The sequence below is a fragment of the Hyperolius riggenbachi genome, chromosome 4 (assembly GCF_040937935.1).
Source record: "Hyperolius riggenbachi isolate aHypRig1 chromosome 4, aHypRig1.pri, whole genome shotgun sequence".
NCBI lineage: Eukaryota > Metazoa > Chordata > Amphibia > Anura > Hyperoliidae > Hyperolius > Hyperolius riggenbachi.
The window spans coordinates 207689865-207710227 of NC_090649.1; the positions used below are offsets into that span (position 1 = coordinate 207689865).

Consider the following 20363-nt stretch of genomic DNA (forward strand, 5'->3'; position numbering starts at 1 on the left):
CAGGCACTTCATAAGAGCCTCATAGCGCTGCCTGCTCATGGAAGCTGGAAACAGGGGTGTTGCGTGCATAAAGTCCTTAGACCAGTACAGTCTTATTTCTGGCTGTTGGAGTATGCCCATGTGTAGTGTTAGGGCCAGAAACACCTTTAGCTCAGGTATGGTGGTGGGCTCCCATTTCTCAGCCAAATAGCAGGTGGGCTTCTGGGCAATATACTGCTGCGCAAACAAATTGGTTTGCTCCACAATGTGCTGCAGCAAATCATCACCCACAAAGAGCTGGAAGAAGTCAGCAGGCCCTAAGTTGTCAGTGGGCACTAATATTTCGCTTGCCCCTGTAAAAGGCGGGATGTTGGGTGCTACAAGGTTAGCGGGTGACCAGGTGCCCCGAATTATGTCCTCAGGTACCGGTGGGCGTACCTGCCTTTGCCTGGCTCCCCTTCGGCCTCTGCTGCTAGCTGCAGCAGTGCTACCCACTGAGCCCCCTGCGGTGGCATCTGAAGGGCCCTGGACAGTGGTTCCCCTCTGGCCTGTGCTGCTAGCTGCAGCTGTGCTACCCACCGAGCCCCCTGCGGTGGATTCTGAAGGGCCCTGAACAGTGGACTCATCATCCCTCCTGAAGCGGCGAGACGGCTGCCCAACGCTCTCTGAACTGTCAGAATCTGACTCAGAGCTGCTGCTCGTTGGGTGCCATTCGCTCCCTGAATCGTCCCCACTGCTGCTGCTCTGCTGAAGGTAGACGGCTGCCTCCTCAACAGAATACAGTCTCCTCGCCATAGTAAGCAAAGGGGATAGATAGATAGATGGATGGATGGATGGATGGATGGATGGGATGGATCGGATAGACAGACAGACAGACAGATCGATCGATCAACCAAGCGATTGATCAATAACAGAAAGATTTTTTTTTGTTTTTATATGAAGATGAAAAGAAAGAATATAGATAGAAAGTATAGATAGAAATATCAGAGTAAGGGTAAAAGAGGGGTGAAAAAGTACAGAAAAGTACTAAGAAGTACTAAAAAGTACTAAAATAAAACAGAAAACCAGTAAATGGCAAAGGAGGGGGAGGATAAGGGGTTAATAAAAAAGTATGGGGATAAAATTTTATTTAAAAATATAAAAATCCTACCACAATCACAGTCTTTCTCCCTCACAGCTCCTGTCACCTCTGAATGCTGATTGACAGCAGTCTGAGGTGACAGATGAGCTGGGAGGGAGAAAGCAACTTTGTTTACTGACACTACAGGACGGATCATTGTTACTGGCTTGTAACAATGATCTGCCTTGTTACTGGCACTTGATTGGCCCAGGGACCATGTGATTCCCTGGTCCAATCACCAAGCCGCGGGACCCGACGTGCGCGCGCAGCGGGAGCGCGCCCGCTCGCACACAGCAGCAGAGTTACAATGTAACTTATTAAAACGTCCTGTTGCCATTAATAGCGGCGAACATGACGTTTTAATGCGTTACGATGTCCCTAAATGGTTAAGGTGTTATAGATTTATTGAACATTTTATAGATAAAACATTAGATAAATCTATAATACCTTAGTGAATTCAAAATTATTTCACTCACAAGGTAAATTATCAAACGTTCGATAAAGTGTTCGATAAAGCTTAGTGAATTGAGGCCAATATTGTGTTTTTAATGTTAGAGCCCCTTTGTGCAGTACATCACAGTCATTTTGCTACATTCCCAGTTTACTCACTGAAAGTTTCCAGCTAATCTTTCAATCTTCATTCACCTCCATTTGCTCACAGCCCTCTATCCCAACTTCTGTACCTGATCCTCTTCTGTTATCTCATTCCTGACCACTTGTTCTCTGGTGAATTTCAGCGCAAACTCCTTTTTCTGATCTTGTTCAGCATGAGGACCAACAATGGTAGTAGCTCTCGACTGTGTTACATCCCTGCTGCTCCCTTTCTCTTCCAGTGGAGACAACATCCAATAGAATGCTTGCAGAGCAATACATCAAGCTCACAGAGCAGCCTCTTTTTTTTTATATAGGAAAAAAAGGCCTCGGAGAACAGGCTGGTAATTTAAACATTTATAACTTGCTTTATGAGCCTCACTAGAAATATTAGCGGAACTCCCCAGTTAAGTCTAACACAGGGTATAAGAATAGCTGTTTTGAATTATGTCTGTGACATACTCGTTTCATGAATGGCAACAGTAACTGTGGTCCGAAAGTGCTGTAGTCATAAGAGATTTACTAGCTCTGTTTCCAAATCCACGTACTAATATCATTGCTCACAGCTCATTGTCCTACAATACAAATATAGCAAATCTTCAAAAACATTCTTAGGAAGATGGTAAAACATGACCTCATGGCCAATTTATCATGTCTCACCAATTGTAGAAAACAAAATTCACTCAAGCTGCTTAAAGGATACCTGAACTGAAATGTGACATAATGAGATAGACATGTGTATGTACAGTGCCTAGCACACAAATAACTATGCTGTGTTCCTTTTTTTCTTTCTCTGCCTGAAAGAGTTTAAAATAAGGTATGCAAGTGGCTGACTCAGTCCTGACTCAGACAGGAAGTGACTACAGTGTGACCCTCACTGATAAGAAATTCCAACTATAAAACACTTTCCTAGCAGAAAATGGCTTCTGAGAGCAAGAAAGAGGTAAAAAAAGCGGAATTTCTTATCAGTGAGGGTCACACTGTAGTCACTTCCTGTCTGAGTCAGGATATTTAACTCTTTCAGGCAGAGAAAGAAAAAAAGGAATACAGCATAGTTATTTGTGTGCTAGGCACTGTACATACACGTCTATCTCATTATGTCACATTTCAGTTCGGGTATCCTTTAAGTTGGACTAGACGCTAAAGCCACATTTCACATAAACCAATAAGGCACGTGACCCAAAAGACCACATTAAACTATTATTTTGAGACAATAAGGTACCTCTTATTGCCCTGACTTCAGTAAAGTGCTTCTGAGTTTGTTTTGCATATATAGTCCCATGATAAAATACCACAAAGACTTCCAGGATTAAGGAAGAACTTTCTCATGCCTGACCAACATTAGAGACTAAAGAAGGTATGTATTCCCAACTTGCACACAAATTTAATGCACATTACATCCAGCTTGGAATAGGGCTAGGCCAAATTATCAGGAAGTTCATATGATGTGCCTTATTCTAGGCTGCATATCATTTCCATGAAATTTGCATGCAAGTACAAAATTAGCATGCCACTGACCATCTCTACAGGCCAAGAGAAAGTAATTCTACAGTAATCATACAGCGATATAACACAGAGTTACATTCCATAGAGAGTTTGAGGTTGGCGAAAATTTATGTACTGTATTATTTGAACCATAAGACTCACTTTTTCTCCCCCCAAAGTAGGGGGAAAAGGTCACGGCGTCTTATAGTCCAAATCCAGGGAGTTCCTGACTTGTGAATGCCTGCCAATACGAACCTCCAACCCACCACAATGCCGGGACTCCCTGTACTTCAAGAGAGATGGAACAGCACTTCGACAATCCTCTGTGGGTGTGCGGGAACCAACCCCTTGTCCCAACAGGGTGAAGATCCGTCTTGTTTGAAGATAATGGTCCGCACCACATCAAAGTATAAATCAGCTCTATTGAAGATCCATACACAGCATTTTATGGATCTTCAATAAAGCCGATTTATACTTGGATGTGGTGCGGACCATTATCTTCATACAAGGTGGACTCCCTGTACTGTGCCCATGCAGAGGAGGACACAAAGGGGCATAGAGGACGACACAAGGAGGGCAGAGCAATGTCAACATTACAAAATATACATATTACCTGGGATCCAGTATTACTAGAACTACTACTTTTCACTTCATGTAAACTCTTATGTAGATTTTCACTACATGTTTAATATAAATTCACCACACTTGTGACAGGTGTACTTTGAAGGGGACACTGCCACATTTAATATATGGCGGGTTGAAGACAATTTTGTTATTCAGGAGATTTTAGAGTAGTGTGTCAATCCTGATATATGACAAGGCCTTTAGTACTCAACTATTGAGACATCTGTGCGGTTGTCTTACAGGATATACTTCTCTCCAGTACTCAGAAAAAAAAAAGATTAAAATACGAAGGTTATACTGAACACATCTGGTTGATTTTGCCCTACCTAATTGCGTTCTGGTTTGAAATCAGCAGTTGACTGGACGGTTTACTGGTTAAGAGCCGAAAGCCTTTTACATGGGTGACCAGGGTTTGAATCCTGTGTCAGTACCTATTCAGTAAGGAGCCTTTGGGCAAGACTCCCTAACACTGCAGGGTGGCCTCTTGAGCGCGCCCTAGTGGCTGTAGCTCTCTAGGGAGTTACTAATATTATGATAAACAAAGATATTGACAATAAGGTATGACAAATTCCCAATGCCTGTCAAGTTGAATCTGACAGGAATCTATCTAATGTGTGCCACACACTAGGAACAGATTTCCAATTGATCTCAGAATGAAATCTATTGGAAATCGATCTAAATGCATTATTGGACCATTAGATCCAATGCAACTCTATGGGTCATTGATCTGCTGCCAGCAGCAGATTGATCTAGATTTTCCATCCTGTCAGATAGATCAAATCACTCCAGTGTTCTCCCCAGGATCAATTAAGTGGGCGGGCCGCCCGGGTGAATTAAGGCCCCGCCCGGCTGCTATTTTGCATATTAGAAAAGCCAGCGCTGTTCTCTGCACTCAGCGCTGACTCCTCTGTAGCAGATTGCCCAGCAAGCTCAGCTCCTCTACGTACGAGATCTCGCGCTTTCTGGCGGGCTCGTACACTCCTTGCCTCAGCATGGCAATAGGCGGGACCATACTGACTGCATAGTGCTCCTCCTCCAGGAACGGGGCACATTACAGGCAGTCTCTCACTCTGCCTGCACGATCGTGAAGGGATGCTGGAGCCTGTGACAAAGCAGAGCTGGGCAAACTATCGGGTATTTAGTGCCTCCTTCCCCCCTCACGGCTGTGTCACTTGTCTCTCTCCCTCCCCACCTTACAATTGTTGTACATTTACGTGCCGTACTAACTTTCCCATCTCTGTGAATTACGGCACTTTCGTCTGACTGAAGAGAGGAGTGCAGCCGGCAATCACTCACTTCCTCCCCCGGGTGTCAGACGCACGGAGCAGATCTCCACTCGCTGCAGAGAGCGGGATGTCCTGGCTGCCCAGAGAACAGAGCACACAGACAGCAGCACTGAATAGGGAAAAAGCCGTCTGATCTGATAGGTACAGGCAAAAAAAAAAAAAAAAAGCTGTGACCTTCGGTCAGCTTGCACACATAAAGCTCTGTCCTGAAGTGTATTCCCAATCCCACCCCCTCTTTTTTAGCCCTTAAGATACACTAATCTCTGGACTCTCAAGGGGCCAGCATGTCCTTTCAGACCATGCTGAGCTTTGCATTTTCTCAAAAAAACCAGCTCATACCTATGTGTGAATTTGCAGCTTCTCAGTTAAATCTGTAGGACATGCTGAGCCTTGTGGTTCCACAACAATGGGGTCCACAAATAATGAAAACCTTACCAATCAGATGATTGGTAGAGGAACCAACCCCAAAAACATTGACGGAACAATAGTGGTTGATCAGAACTATTAATGATGCCCAATACGTATAACAATATGATGTCTGTTTCACCTGCACTGTGAACCGGATTTGTGTACTGCAAATCAAGCCTATTTTTGTTCTGTTTTTTTCAAACGCAAACAAAAAGCACAGTAATAGCACATTAAAAACAACCAAACAACCGGTTTTCCTGGTTTTGACTTGGCAGGTTCACTTTTAAGACAGATGGTGCATATCTAATGCTGGGTACACACTATGAGATTTTCTGGCTGATTTACTGTCAGATCCATTATTTCCAACATGATCGATCTGCTTTCTGATCGATTTGAGCATTTTCTAATCAATTTCCTATTGAAGTGAACGGAAATCGATCGGAAAATGCTCGGCAATTGATCAGAAAGCAGATCGGACATGTTGGAAATAATCGTTCTGACAGTAAATCGGGCAGAAAATCTCACCTAGCATCTCTGTACCTAGCATTAAAGCAAGAGTCATATGGAGGCTCAGTGTTTTCCCCAGGCCTCTATCCGGCTAATTTTGGTAAGCACCCGGCTGATATTGGCTCGTTTCCTCCTACTGCTATGCTGTCAGCAGACCTTACACGGCCCTGCATTCCCCCTGTTGCGCCCCACCCGGCTACTTTTTCATGCCACCCGGCTGGAAAAAATTTCTGGGGAGAACACTGCACTCGATAGATTTGATAGAATCGATATCTGATCGATCGATTCCATAGAATCAATCGATCGATGGCTGAAATGGACCAGGGTATGGGCCCCTTATAAACATTTTGTACACTGCTCTACAAACTATTTCAATAGTTTGAAATACACACACACACACACACTTCCCCCAGTCACGAATTACTTTTATGTCCTCAGCCAACTCTTGTCTTACTATACAAATCTGCAGATATACCACCTCTGATTCACCCCTAGCTCACAGCCATGTCATGGTTACACTAAAATACACACCTGCAACCTGTAATTTAATACTTTCACTTTACTAGCAAAAGCAAAACATAAAAAAGGAAACACATAAGAGTTTGTTTTTCAAAATTTTATTGAAAACAGACCATTTGAATTGGTAACACTGAATCCAGGGCTTGTCTACATGAGGGGGGAAACAGAACAGCACGACAGTCAACATGCAGCCTAGGTGGTATTGCTGGTGGTGGCACTGATTCTAGCATCATACAATAAACCACAGGAGGCCTGCAGAGAGAAAATACCATGGGGTTACAAGGACTTCTTGGAGGAATTTTTTCAAGTGTTTACTGCAGTACCATTTCATAAATGTTTAACTTTACAGTTAAAATTCACTTCCACTTTTTTCTTTTAACAAATTCCCACCTTACAGAAAAAGGCTGAACAACTGTAACAGCACAGAAGTCACCCATGTACAAGCGGGACCGCACGACGCAGGTATAAAGAAGGTCCGCGCCTGTACAGTAACAGCTGATTTTCTCCAAGAATAAACGGCTCTGTGCTACGGTGTGGGCGCGAACCCACCTGGCACCTGCACAGTGTGGCTGCATTTGTACACGGAAGGGAGCACTGCCATGAAGATGAAGAGGGTCCTGAGCGGCAGTGGAGGGGTCATGGAGGATCTGGGAAGCCTCTAGAGGATCCAGAGGCCTCCCTCTTCAGCAGTTTAAAAAGATACCAGAGCTAAAGTAAATAGGAAAAACAGGGGCCCAGCTGCTCACAGCCTACTTCACACGCCAGCACCTGAGAGCGCACTGCACATGATGTCATGCGCAGTGTGCTCCAGACCGCTCGTGCAATGTAGGATGTGTGCAGCTGGGCCTATGCACTGATGCCCAACTCAGGCGACCTGAGAGGCTGTCGGGCGCATTAAAGTAGGATTGGGAGGCAGAGAGGAGAATGGGCAGAGTGGAGAGCATCAGGACAGCATCCACTACATGCCTGCTTCCCCCATTTTTCCTATTTACGTTGGCTCTGGTAACCTTTAAAGAGACTCTAAAGTCTGATAAAATTCAGGTTTTTATTTTAAAAATCTCTTTAACATCAATGCCCTAACTAAAATCCCCGCGGCTGAACACTAACTAAATCACTCTCCAGCAAAAATCCACGACTTTCTTGGTCGTGGATTTAGCTACTCAGGGAGGCAGAGCTTTGAACTACAGCTCTGCCTCCAAGCGCGTCAATCTGCGTGCATCTCTGCCTCTCCCCCGCCCCTCTCAGTGAAAGAAGACAGAGGGGCAGGGAGAGGTGGCGCTGATGGACATGTGTAGAGGCAGAGCTACAGCCCAAATCTCTGCCTCTTCACGGAAGCGCTTCCCGCAATGTGCCCCAGGGAGTTTGGGGGGATTTCGTTTGTGTGCAGCCGCAGGGATGCAGCGTTTTAGTTAGGGCATCGATATTAAAGAGATTTTTTAAAATAAAAACCTGAATTTTAAGAGACTGCAGTCTCTCTTTAAAGAGAACCTGTACTGAGTAAAAATATTTAAAATAAACACATGAGGTAATTTCAAATGAACATTACATAGTTACCTTGCCATCAGTTCCTCTCAGAAGCTCACCATTTTCTTCTGACAATAATCCCTTCCAGTTCTGACAATATTTTGTCAGATCTGAAATATATCAGTTGCTGTCAGTTATATATCAGTTGCTGTCAGTTATAGCTGAGAGGAAAACTGATGTACCAGGTAATGTCCATGTTTCCCTATGGCTCAAGTGGGCGATGTTACAGTTTAACTGTGTGGTGACCAGAAAGCTGTTATGGGTAATGGCCATTATCAAAATGGAGGACGGAAAATTCCCTTGATCACAGTGAACAAACAGGACGCGGGACAGGAGAAAGACACTGAGGAGTAGACTATATGGAAGGTAAGTATGACTTGTGTATGCTTATTTTGAGTTTTAATTTTCAGTTCAGGTTTTCTTTAAGTATCTAACTTTTTTTTCTGATTACAGGTGTGCTTTAAAGGAAACGTCCAAGAAAAATAAAAAACAGTAGCAAAGACTTGAAGTATAACATGCGTCATGAAGTAAGGTGAAGTTACAGTATGTATCCATGTACACAAATAGTTTCTTTCTGGAAATTGTTTTATCTTCTGAAGGAAAGTGGAATCTCCTTTTCAGCTATGTATTGTAATGATGCTCTGAATTATTTGTTGTCTTTACTATATTCATTATGTTTGTGTCATGATTCTGTTGCATTGGTATACAATGCAAGGGAATCGCACGGAAGATTGCTCTGTCAGTATGCAAGAAACACTGAGACTGGAATTAAAGGAATAACCATAAAGATTTATTGTAATCAGCATAAATGTTGCACATTTAGTTCATGCACAGAGTTATGCAACTAAACAGTTACACAGCTTACAAACAAACAATCAGCATTAAGATCATGCAGAGAGTCAAACAAACAGGACGCATAAACAAGCTTAAGTTTATGCAGAGAATCTGACCATCAGGATGCATAAACAATCAGTATTAAGTTTATGCAGAGAATTACTCTATCAGGATGCATAAACAATCAGTATTAAGTTTATGCAGAGAATCATGCAGACATCAGGCAAGTAATATAAGCAATGGAGCAACTGGAAACTAACACATAATCAGAATATATCAGGTATTGCAGATGCTATGGACCCCCTGCATATAGGATAATATGCAAAGGTATCCAAGCATAACAATATAGTGTGCACACTGAACCCCAAACCTGACTAATATATACACATGAGAATCATATACATTATATACAGAGACAAAGCATCAGAATTATAATCGGCAGGCAACGGAACGTCAAACATGCAGGGTCAAACCTGAGATACAAACAAGATACAAATCACTTAGGCAAAGGGTTAGTCAAAAACAGAAAACAGGTCAAACACGATAATTACAAATACAAAGCTGAGCAAGACAGGAAGGCTAGGACTCAGGATCAGGAACTGACTTTGATGAGCTAGCACAGAGTGGTCTGTAAAGGCAGCTTAAATAGTGTCCAAAAAGTCAGATGACAGAGTCCAGGTGATCACAGAGCTGCCCTCATTAAATCTGCAATAACAGTTCTTGTGAGTGAGACCTCTGCTGGTGGCAGAAGATACTTCCAGCAGTTTCAAACTGAGGACACAGATGACATCTGCTGGCGAAATGGAGGAAGTTCATCAATAGTTCAGGAAATTCGCCAGCAGATGCATTTTGTGACAGTTTGAAGGGAAGGTCAAAGCAAATTAAAAAAATGAGTTTCACTTACCTGGGGCTTCTACCAGCCCCATGCAGCCATCCTGTGCCCTCGTAGTCACTCACTGCTGCTCTGGTCCCCCGCTGGCAGCTTGTCGACCGTACATTTTTACGCATTCCCGCTAGTGCAGGTACATTAACACATACAATTTTACGCGTTAGTGGTGCAACACGTAAAAATTTACGCATTGCACCACTAATGTGTAAAAATGTATGTGTTAATGTTCCTGCACTAGTGGGAATGCGTAACAACGTACGCAATGCGGCCCGCCGACCTCCGAGGTCGACAAGCTGCCAGCGGGGGACTGGAGCAGCAGTGAGTGACTACGAGGGCACAGGAGGGCTGCATGGGGCTGGTAGAAGCCCCAGGTAAGTGAAACTCTTTTTTTTATTTTGCTTTGACCTTCCCTTCAAACATAATGAATATAGTAAAGACAACAAATAATTCAGAGCATCATTACAATACATAGCTGAAAAGGAGATTCCACTTTCCTTCAGGAGATAAAACTATTTCCAGAAAGAAACTATTTGTGTACATGGATACATACTGTAACGTCACCTTACTTCATGACGCATGTTATACTTCAAGTCTTTGCTACTGTTTATATTTAAGTTTGCAGTTTTACAGTGGAATTTAAACACTCACTGTTAGTACAAAATACACTTTTCAGTTTCCCCCTTTCAATAGACACTTTTTCCTGCAGATATGTATACAGGAAAAATATTACAAACCAAATGAAAGAAAAAAATGATATATCAAATATTTGTGGAGGTGTGTATTAAAGAGAACCAGATGCGGGTATTTTGAATCTTAAGAGAACACAGAGGCATGTCCTGTGCATAATCACATGCCTCTGTGTCTCTGTATTGCCGCCTCAAGTCACACCCCCCCCCCCCCCCCGGGTATGCTGTGCCCCCCTGAAAAAAGTGCATGGCTGGCGACAATCTCACTAGAGGCGGCAATACAGAGACACAGAGGCATGTGATTATGCACAGGACATGCCTCTGTGTTCTCTTAAGATTCAAAATACCTGCCTCGGGTTCTCTTTAATACAACTGGCTTCAATACATATCACCTCAGGAATATGGTATTAACTCTACTCAATGTGCTTGGCCAAGTTGGTCCAGCACTCTGGATCTCTTGACAATGCATCAGGGCCGCTGTACACACGCTAGACTGTTAATCCAGCCCCAGACGGTTGCCTGGCACAGTTCAATCTAGCATGTGTACAAGGTTAAAGTTCCAGGGAATGAGGTATCGAGACTTTGTACAACATTTGTTTTTTTTTAAGGAATGTAAGAAATGAAGTGAAGAGAATTTTAGTTCATATTTACTTTAGTAACATAGGTAGCCTGGATAGGCATCAACTGGTGACCAGAGACTGCCATATCTGTAATGTAGGAACCTGTGCCTCTTCAAACATTAAGATGTAATACAATAGTTTCTGCTTGTAACAATTACCATAATTGCCAAATGCATACTTTAGATTGCAAGTAGATAGCAATTTTGAAAGCTACGGAGTCAGCTTACTTCTAGCAGTCTAACATCTGTAGAGGATCATCCATGTATTGCCTTTAGGGATTATTAAGCTTTAGTGCAAAAGCCCTCTGACAGAGGACAATATCATTTGGTAGTTTCCTCCAGCATAGAAGAAATGCAGCTGAACTGCACGTTTCTTTCTACTACCGTCCTGGGGAAAACTACCAAAGGAAGTGTAACCTGCTAGAGTGCATTTCAGCTGGGTTCAAAGAACCCCACAAAAGTATGTGGTCCCTATAAGCTGCAGGTCAAGTTGTGCAGAGTGCGGCAAGAAGCATATTGGGATCTGGTGCACTCTAAACCCTCATCTACACATGCCCTTGTACAGTTATCTATAAAATGCAGCATTCCTGCCAAGATGAGATCTATTTCTGAAAAACTCTGCTATGAGGGTTAGCTGTCCCCGTACCTCCATGTTTACTGTCACAGTACAGAGAGTTCCCTCTGCTATGGTGGGGGACGAGTCCACTAACAAGCTTCATATACAGTCAAACTCATACAGAAGCCCGATGCTGCCCCTACACTTTGAAACTTCCTGACACTCCCAATCAGGACATCTCCATCCCTGGAAGCATTTTAGCCCAAACTGAAAAGCCACCTGTATAATATTGTATTTATGAACACCTATTTCCTCTGTAACACAGTCCAGCCTGCAACCCTATATGATCTAACACTTATTTATGCACCTGGAGTCCTATGGGAGAAAAGCACTTTACAAAACTACCATATTGTATGTGAGTAAAAGTGCTCTGTGATATTTATACAGCTGAGAAGTGAAGCTGAGGCACTCTTTAGTAAATACTGAGGACACTCAAAGGAACAAATGAAATGTAAAAAGTAGATTGAGAGACACTTTTTTTGTTTACAGTATTTATCTGTTGCTTATTATTCAAGTAAAAGAGGAGCAGCAAAGGCAGGTTTGTCAGTTTTTGCATCAAACACTGACATGTATGGCCAGCTAACATAGGAATAAAAAAAGCAGTAGCTGCGTATATTGGTGGCTTGTCTGCTATCTTACCTTTTCATTAAAATGTTTAGTGACAGTTCTTGTTTAAAGGCTGACAACCGGAAAACTTACCAAGTGAACCCAATCTCTTGCAAAACACACAATTACAAGTCTTTATACCACATATAGCTGCTGAAGAAAATCACTGCTCTGTGTTATGTTTGTTTGGCCAGATCAAGGTGGCTAACTAGCTTTTATCAGCAACTGTGAATAGACTGCAGGAGCTCTGCCTACATAGGTCTCCCTATACAGTAAACACAGAGGATTAACCCTTTCAGTGCTCCCTGCAAAGTGAAATAAAGTTTAAAATAATTTTTTTTAGGATTCACAAATTTGAATGAATATCCCCCCCCCCCCCCAATAAGCATTATCATTCTGTGGCTAATCTTTTGGAGCAGGGAGGAAGTTTTGAGTTTAGTTCCACTTTAGGAACTCCCTGACCCACGCCCATATAATAAGGACAGAAAGTCGGTTTCTACAGAGATTGAGGACACTTATTAAAAAGACCTTGATGTGAAAGAGAAGGTTGCCATATTTATTTGCATTGAAACAGTGCATTGCCTAGCTGTTTGGTCAGATCTTTTGCATGAGTATCTAGTACTTAATGCCACATAGAAGGGATGAAGGTGCAGCGCAATATGGAGCAGTTTCCCATGGGAAGGGTAAGGGGGAGGAAAATGTGCTCAGCTGAGGCGAATTGGCCCCATGGATCATTCAGTGATGCATCAGGGCGGCTGTTCTAATGCTAGATAGTTGGCAGAGATGGGCCTGACCATCTGCTTTGGCCAAGATTACTCTAGAGTGCCTTTTCCAGTGATCCCTAGGCTATATTTTTCTAGTGCTCTTCAAAATAAGTCCCAGATTTCCAGTGCCCAGTATTGTAACTCCCAGATCCCCAAATCTTTCCCAGATTTTAGGGATGGGCTGCCAATCATCATCTTTTAAAGCTCAGTTTCAGAAAAAAAATACTTTCAATTTGATTAGATTGGCAATTGGTTAGAACAGTTATTTTATTGTGCTTTTTTCCAACCTGTAATAATTTTCATCATTTCCTGTCCAGTAAATAGGTGGAGAAATCGCTCCGAAAGGGACAAACCACAATGAAACAAAAAAATTGGTAGTAGTGTGAAGAATTATAAACCCTGAAATCTTTTATTGCAGCCACTAATTTTGGATCTTTGGAACTACCAGTTTTCATATTAAAGTGACAAAGCTCAATAGAGATCCCAATGAACAGGAAGTTAAGCGAACTCTCCAATACCACCCTAATGTATACAGGCGGGAGGGTGTCTGTTGGCGGTATTGTACCCATAGATAAGCAAATCACATAACTATGTAACCGTAGACTAAAATTCCGAGTACCTGCAAGTCTTCTTACAGACAAATGTGTTTACTGCCTATATGGCATCACTACATCTCATGAATATTCTATAAAATGCTCTCAACAGACGAAATTATAAGTTTACTCACAGCTCTTCACATTAGTATAATTATACTTGTTAGTAGGTACCTGAGTTCAGTCGTCAATGTACTCAAACGGCTCTGGAGGCTCTGGTTCTTGCTCTTCCTCCTCAATTTTGGGACCATGAGCAGCAACGGGTTCCACCAGCTGTTCTTCTTCCTCGCTAGTGTCTCTCAGTATTATTATGCCACCAATTGAAAGCTGTTAACAGAGGAAACCTTTTAGATTGAACAGTCTGCAAAGATTCCTTGTGCAAAGAATGGTAGGCATAATCACAAGATCATTATTTCATAATTAGTTTGGGAAAAGGAAACTGAAATCAATAATAAAAATAAATAAAAAACTCTATATTTTACTGCTCTACAAGAGACAGACAAGGGGGAAAAAAAAGGTACAGAGCAAATCTTAGGAATATGGAACAGGAGTATGGAACAGCAAATCAGTATAAGCTATGCATGAGACCGGTCTATTGGGCAGCACAGTGGCGTAGTAGTTAGCGCTGTCTCCTTGCAGCGCTGGGTCCCCGGTTCAATTCCCAGCCAGGTCAACATCAGCAAGGAGTTTGTATGTTCTCCCCGTGTCTGCTTGGGTTTCCTCCGGGCACTCTGGTTTCCTCCCACACCCCAAAAACATACAGATAAGCGATTTTGCTTCCCCCTAAATTGGCCCTAGACTATGATACATGCACTACATGATACATACATATGACTATGATAGGGACTAGATTGTGAGCCCCTCTGAGGGACAGTTAGTGACCAGACAATTTATACTCTGTACAGCGCTGCGTAATATGTCGGCGCTATATAAGTACTTAAATAAATACATAAATAAAACTATTTTGCAGGAAAAGTTAAACGATGTGTCTAACATCATGGTGTCAAATATGGCACAGCACATCCAGAGATCTTGTGGAGTTTAAAGGCTACAATTTACCAAGGGCTTGTCAATAAAAACAAAAAATCAGGTCGACTTATTTTTCCAAATTTACAAAGACTTTCACAGGTGCGGTAGAAGTTTGGTAATTTACTGAAAACCGTTGCTTCAATTTACCAAGCCCTGTTCGATATGTAGAAGTCTTACCAGTGGAGTAGGTTTCTGCTGCAAGCTGTGCGGACTGGTCTATATCAGCCTTTCATGTGTCCTGTGACAGCTAGAGAGGAAAAGGCTTCCAGCATCACTTTACATGTGCCTACATGTCACTAGAGGCCACTCTTCTGTGTATAACTACTGTACATAGAGCTGCACATCTAAAGTGATGCAGAAATGCCTTTTTGAATGTCTCCTTCTCCGCTGTTCTGCAGTCCCGCCTGTAAGTGCTTGGGATCAAATGAGGTGAGAAGCAGGAGGTTCTTCCTATTGGCTCTCTGCTGTCTGCCAATGCCACTGCATGCTTAAAGAGACTCCGTAACAAAAATTGCATCCTGTTTTTTATCATCCTACAAGTTCCAAAAGCTATTCTAATGTGTTCTGACTTACTGCAGCACTTTGTACTATCACAGTCTCTGTAATAAATCAATGTATCTTTCCCTTGTCAGACTTGTCAGCCTGTGTCTGGAAGGCTGCCAAGTTCTTCAGTGTTGTGGTTCTGCTATGCACTCCCCCCTCAGGGGGGAAGAAACACACAAATGATCTCTTGAGATTCAAAAGGAAGGCTGTATACAGCCTGCTTGTGTATGGATGTATTTTCTATGTGTGGACATACTGTAGTGTACATCAACCTACTTCCTGTTTTGGTGGCCATTTTGTTTGTTTATAAACAAACTTTTTAAAGCTGTTTTTAACCACTTTTAATGCGGCGGGGAGCGGCGAAATTGTGACAGAGGGGAATAGGAGATGTCCCCTAACGCACTGGTATGTTTACTTTTGTGCGATTTTAACAATACAGATTCTCTTTAACAAATTGACATTTCACTAAATGTTCTATAAAATAAACTGTTTAATGCAGTACTGCTTTGTGAATTGTAGCCTAAAAGGTGGGCACACACCATGCAATTAAAATATCCAATTTTACACCAATTCCATAAATACAATCGGTTGTCTTGTAAAAAGGAAAGCTTTTTTTTTTTTCTTCATTCGTTCGAGAAGTCTGATTGAATTTTCCATTATTCGATAAAAGAAGATTGGAAGTGTTGGATTTTTCTCATCAATTTTTATGAAGATTTAATGGTGTGTGGGGTAGATTGTCAATTACTTGATTTACAGATCCAACCTGATTTTCTGAGTTTTCAATTTTTTTATTCATGATTGGGGAATAATTGAACATGTGCGGTACATTGGTCAGATGTTTGAAATGTTACAATCAGTCAGAAAAATGTATTGCAATTCTTGAATATTTAAAAAATTGTATGGTATGTGGCCACCTTTAGTCTCAATTGCCCCAGAGCATGAGGATTTAATGTGCGAAAAAGGGATAGGGATATATCTGGGAACGTGATCAGTGGTGTTTATAGATGTCTCAGATTTCTTTCCTCTGCACAACCATTTTAAAAAACCGCTCTGGGATACTGTGTTCACCATGAGGTGAGTAAGCAAATCCACCCCAGAATTTGCTATTTTCTTATGCTGGGAATACACGAGTCGATCCGGCAGCTCGATTAGCCGCCGGATCGACTCTTGCCACGTCCCCGCCCGGATCGATTCCCGCTCGGGGATCGAGCAGGGAATCGATCCGGCGGGTCATCGGACCTGTCGCAAATTATCAATCGACCCGTGTATGCTCAGCATTAGCATAAGAGAGAGTTACTCGGGTGTGTATAGAAGGCTGAGCTAGCACAGCCTAAATCAGTCACAATCTGGGAGGCATTTAATGTACTGGACAGAACAAACTAATAGGTATCAAGCTTGTGCTGCACAAGATTTGTTTGTGAGTTGGATTTCAGGTTTCTCAACTTTAAGTTTAGTTAGTGGCTCCTCTAATGGCAAGTGTTTTTTATGTTTTGTTCCCAATTTTATGTACACAGTGTAAATAGCCTGTACATAGTCTGTACGACACAAATAAAACAAAAATGATGTTGGTGAATCACACAAGACAGTCTTCAGACTTGCTTAGCATTATGCTGGTCTTAGGCCTCTTGCACACTGCAAGCGATTTAGATTCTGATTCCGCTTTTTAATCGTTTTTTACTTCTGATTCCGATTCAGATTTGCAGTTTGCTCCCTGCACACTGCAAATCTGAATCTAAATCGGATGTAAAAACTGATTAAAAAGCGGAATCTGAATCGCTTGCAGTGTGCAAGAGGCCTTAGAAAGCAAAAAGGCACCTGCTACCAATTTCCAAGTCACTATAAATGCAGCAATGGCACAAAGAGCTCCTGGATTTTTCTAATATGTGTTTTCTTGCACCTTTTCTTGTTTTTAGCCTCCGTTTTTAGTTAGCCCTATAGTTGGCATTACAATCAGACTAATCCTGCTGCTACTACACTCGAGGGAACAATCGGCAGCTCGGGACCACTCGGCCACCCATGTGCTAGTTTAGGCCTTCCACTGCCTTTTCTCGCACCTTTTCTTGTTTTTAGCCTCCGTTTTTAGTTAGCCCTACAGTCGGCATTATAATCAGACTAATCCTGCTGCTACTACACTCGAGGGAACAATCAGCAGCTCGGGACCACTCGGCCACCCATGTGCTAGTTTAGGCCTTCCACTGCCGAGCCAGCTGCGTGCTAGAAACCCAAGCTGCCATGGATGAGCCGAAACTGTGTGTGTCCTAGTGTATGGTAATTTAGGCACTGTTCCTCCGTGTACCTAACACTGTATAAACCTGAGTGGTACTCACAGGCTTGAAAGGCTGATAACGGGTGCCTTCTGGCATAGTTAGCACTTTGAGTTGAGCTGGCATAACTCGGGCTGGATTTTCTAGGAGCTGGAAGTTTGGTTCTGGCTCCTTCTTTTTCTCTTCTTTCTTCTCTGTTTCATCCTGTAACATAGAATTACACAAAAAGGTCTGGTAATAAAAGACACTATAAATGTGTATTTTCCAATGGTATATTTAGTAAATTGGGGCATGTTTGCAGTTGAGTAATGTTTGATAAACCACTGAACTTGGAGAATTATTGAAGGCAGATTCATGCATTTTACTAGTTGTACATAAAAATATATCCAATTTTTTTAAGATTTGCAAAAATTCATCTTTAAAGGATAGTGAACTTTCACCATTTCCTGTCTTTTAAAAAAGTCAACGTCAGCAACTGTTTTCCCTCATTGTATTCCTTGGCCTCAATAAAGTGTCTGCATTCTGACCACAGACTTATAAACAGTATAATACTCCAGTGCTGATAGTGTTACTTGGACTTGTGGCTGAAGGCCCAAAGGAAATATCAGCTTTTTTTTTTCCTTCAAATCACATGGCCCAGTGTTTAAAAGGCAACGTCTGTGGGAAGCCTACAGCCACTGCTGGGAGACCAAGACAACACATTGGCCTAAAAAGCAACCACAAAGGAGGGGATGCAATTGCCAGGCAGGATCGAAATGATAAGAGAACTGTATTTAAGATGTTCACTTATTTAAATTGCTGCTACTTGTAATTAGCCCTTGCTTTAGGACATGACTACTGGGTATCAGTATGCATTACATAAATTATTCTAAAAGCTCATCAGATATCAGGAAGTATTGTGTATGTTTGCATATATTCATAGAGTTCGGGTATAAGAGCCATAGTCATTACAAGATATCAGAAACTCAGCATGTAATACAACTCATTATACAGAGGTTAAAAAAGACAATTTACCACTTCCATCTTTTCCTCTTCTTTCTTTTCCTTCTCCTTTTCCTTCTTCTTGGCTTTTGCTGTGATGGACAGGACAGCAGTAGAAACCTAAAGAGTAAATAAGCAATGTTAAAGGGCACCAGAAAGTCAATCATTTCTTTCATCTAATGGTAGCATTGTATACACTGGAAACCGATCCGGCATGCTAAAAAGTTATCAATCAAAAGGGCTTGTCGGGTGTGCTGCAGTAGCAGTGTTTGATTACTTGGCCGGCCTCCTCCTATGTGTAATAAGTACCCCCCGGATCTGTGGCGAGTGTGGAAGTGGTGCTTAGCTTACCTGTCCACTGGTGTGGCTCCTCCAATGTCCTGTGTCTTCTCTACATCACTGCCGGGCACCAGTGCCAAGTAATCAGCATGTGCAAGGTCACGGATGTGCCTTTGGGTCACTGAGTACATGTGATGAAGAGAAGATACAGGACATAGGAGGAGGTGGGCTAGCAGACCACTTCCACACTTACCACAGGCTAAACCATAGCATTACAGTGGAATAACTGTATTCAAGAGCTGATGATTAAATCAAACCTGAATTGAAAAAAATAATTGTATGTGTTTTACTAATGGTAAAACTTTTTTGCATTCTCTTTTTTTTTCCAGTTTAAGGACTCCAATTCCAATGAGAAGTGTAAAAATAAGCCAAAACAATGTGGGGTAGAATCTGGTTCACTCAAGTTTCCAGGGCAGAAAATTAACAACCATTTGAACTTTTCAACATAGTGTTATCAACAATCTTTGTTCAGATAGATGAAAACGTTTTGACTTCTATTTACCTTTCAGAACCTTGGGCTGCATTCAACTGGTGCTTCAGTCACATAGACAAAAGCATTGGTTTATTAACTCTTGCAATGCAAAAACATAGAAAATGAACACAGGCAAGCTCTATAGTACTGCAAGTATCCATGTTTTTTATATGTGTCCCATGTAAGTTCAGGTACGCTTTAACCAACTGCCATATGATTAATCAACAGCTTTTGAATATACCGGTAATTAGTCCCTCAAAGTTCCAGTTAATCCATTTATTACGAACAGTTAATAGTCCTGGTTTAACCAAAAATGCTGAATAAAAACAGCAGACATTCTGATGTGTAAATTGTGTCATAACGGTGTCTTGTATGGAATGCCTGGTGTTAAATGGCTTGGTGTACCTGGAATACTCCTGTCTGAGAAGTTTCACTGGTTTATAGGTCTCCACAAAGCAGGACAACAAGGATGCGTTTCCACTAGCCACATGCTTTCTGCATCCAACTTTCCGCATCGCATCTCCCTGTGGTTGTCTTAGGGGACAATGCAGAAGTCCGAATGCGGGTGTACACTGCACTGCTAGGGAATCGGATGCGTGCTGCAGAAATCCCCATTTTCCCCCCTGCAGCGCACCGTTTGCCTCCACAATGACACAACCGCATTTAATAGAAATTACTCCATTGACATGCATTGGGTACAGATCCATTGCAGAGAATCGCAACACCAATGTGCATTTAGTGGAAACAGGTACTATAAAGCTTACTGCATTCCTTTACAATTCAACTACTTTGCTGGTTTTAATGTAATATTTCAATGACTCTACAGAAAGGAGGGAGCTAACATATCTAATGCTAACTGCCATCTGCAGTGATGCTGGATATGTGCGCACACAGTTGGATGTAATCATTCCATCGATGCATCAAATGACACAAGTGTGCAATGCAGCTTTACCTAAAAAAATGCAGAGTTTAAAATGCTAACCTAGACAAACACCAAAGTAAGATCGTACAAGTATGTCTGGGTAATAAACGTGTCAAAATAAAATGGAGACTTCGCTGCAAGTGTATTTTAGTGCAGGTGTGAT

General features: G+C 42.1%; 1 protein-coding gene and 1 long non-coding RNA gene across 2 annotated transcripts in view; one reads left to right on the forward strand and one right to left on the reverse strand.

The window, feature by feature from the left end:
* Window positions 1–6982, forward strand: part of LOC137571727 (uncharacterized) — a 29999-nt gene extending 23017 nt beyond the window's left edge. Inside the window, exon 3 of the long non-coding RNA XR_011031417.1 lies at window positions 6917–6982. This is a non-coding gene — a long non-coding RNA (uncharacterized lncRNA). The remainder of the gene's footprint in view (window positions 1–6916) is intronic.
* Window positions 6602–20363, reverse strand: part of PSMD1 (proteasome 26S subunit, non-ATPase 1) — a 161022-nt gene continuing 147260 nt past the window's right edge. Inside the window, exons 22-25 of the mRNA XM_068281284.1 lie at window positions 18501–18587; window positions 17550–17690; window positions 13825–13977; window positions 6602–6771 (exon numbers count right to left, since the gene is read on the reverse strand). Coding sequence (XP_068137385.1) covers window positions 13831–13977; window positions 17550–17690; window positions 18501–18587 — 375 coding nt within the window. The 3' untranslated portion in view covers window positions 6602–6771; window positions 13825–13830. The remainder of the gene's footprint in view (window positions 6772–13824; window positions 13978–17549; window positions 17691–18500; window positions 18588–20363) is intronic.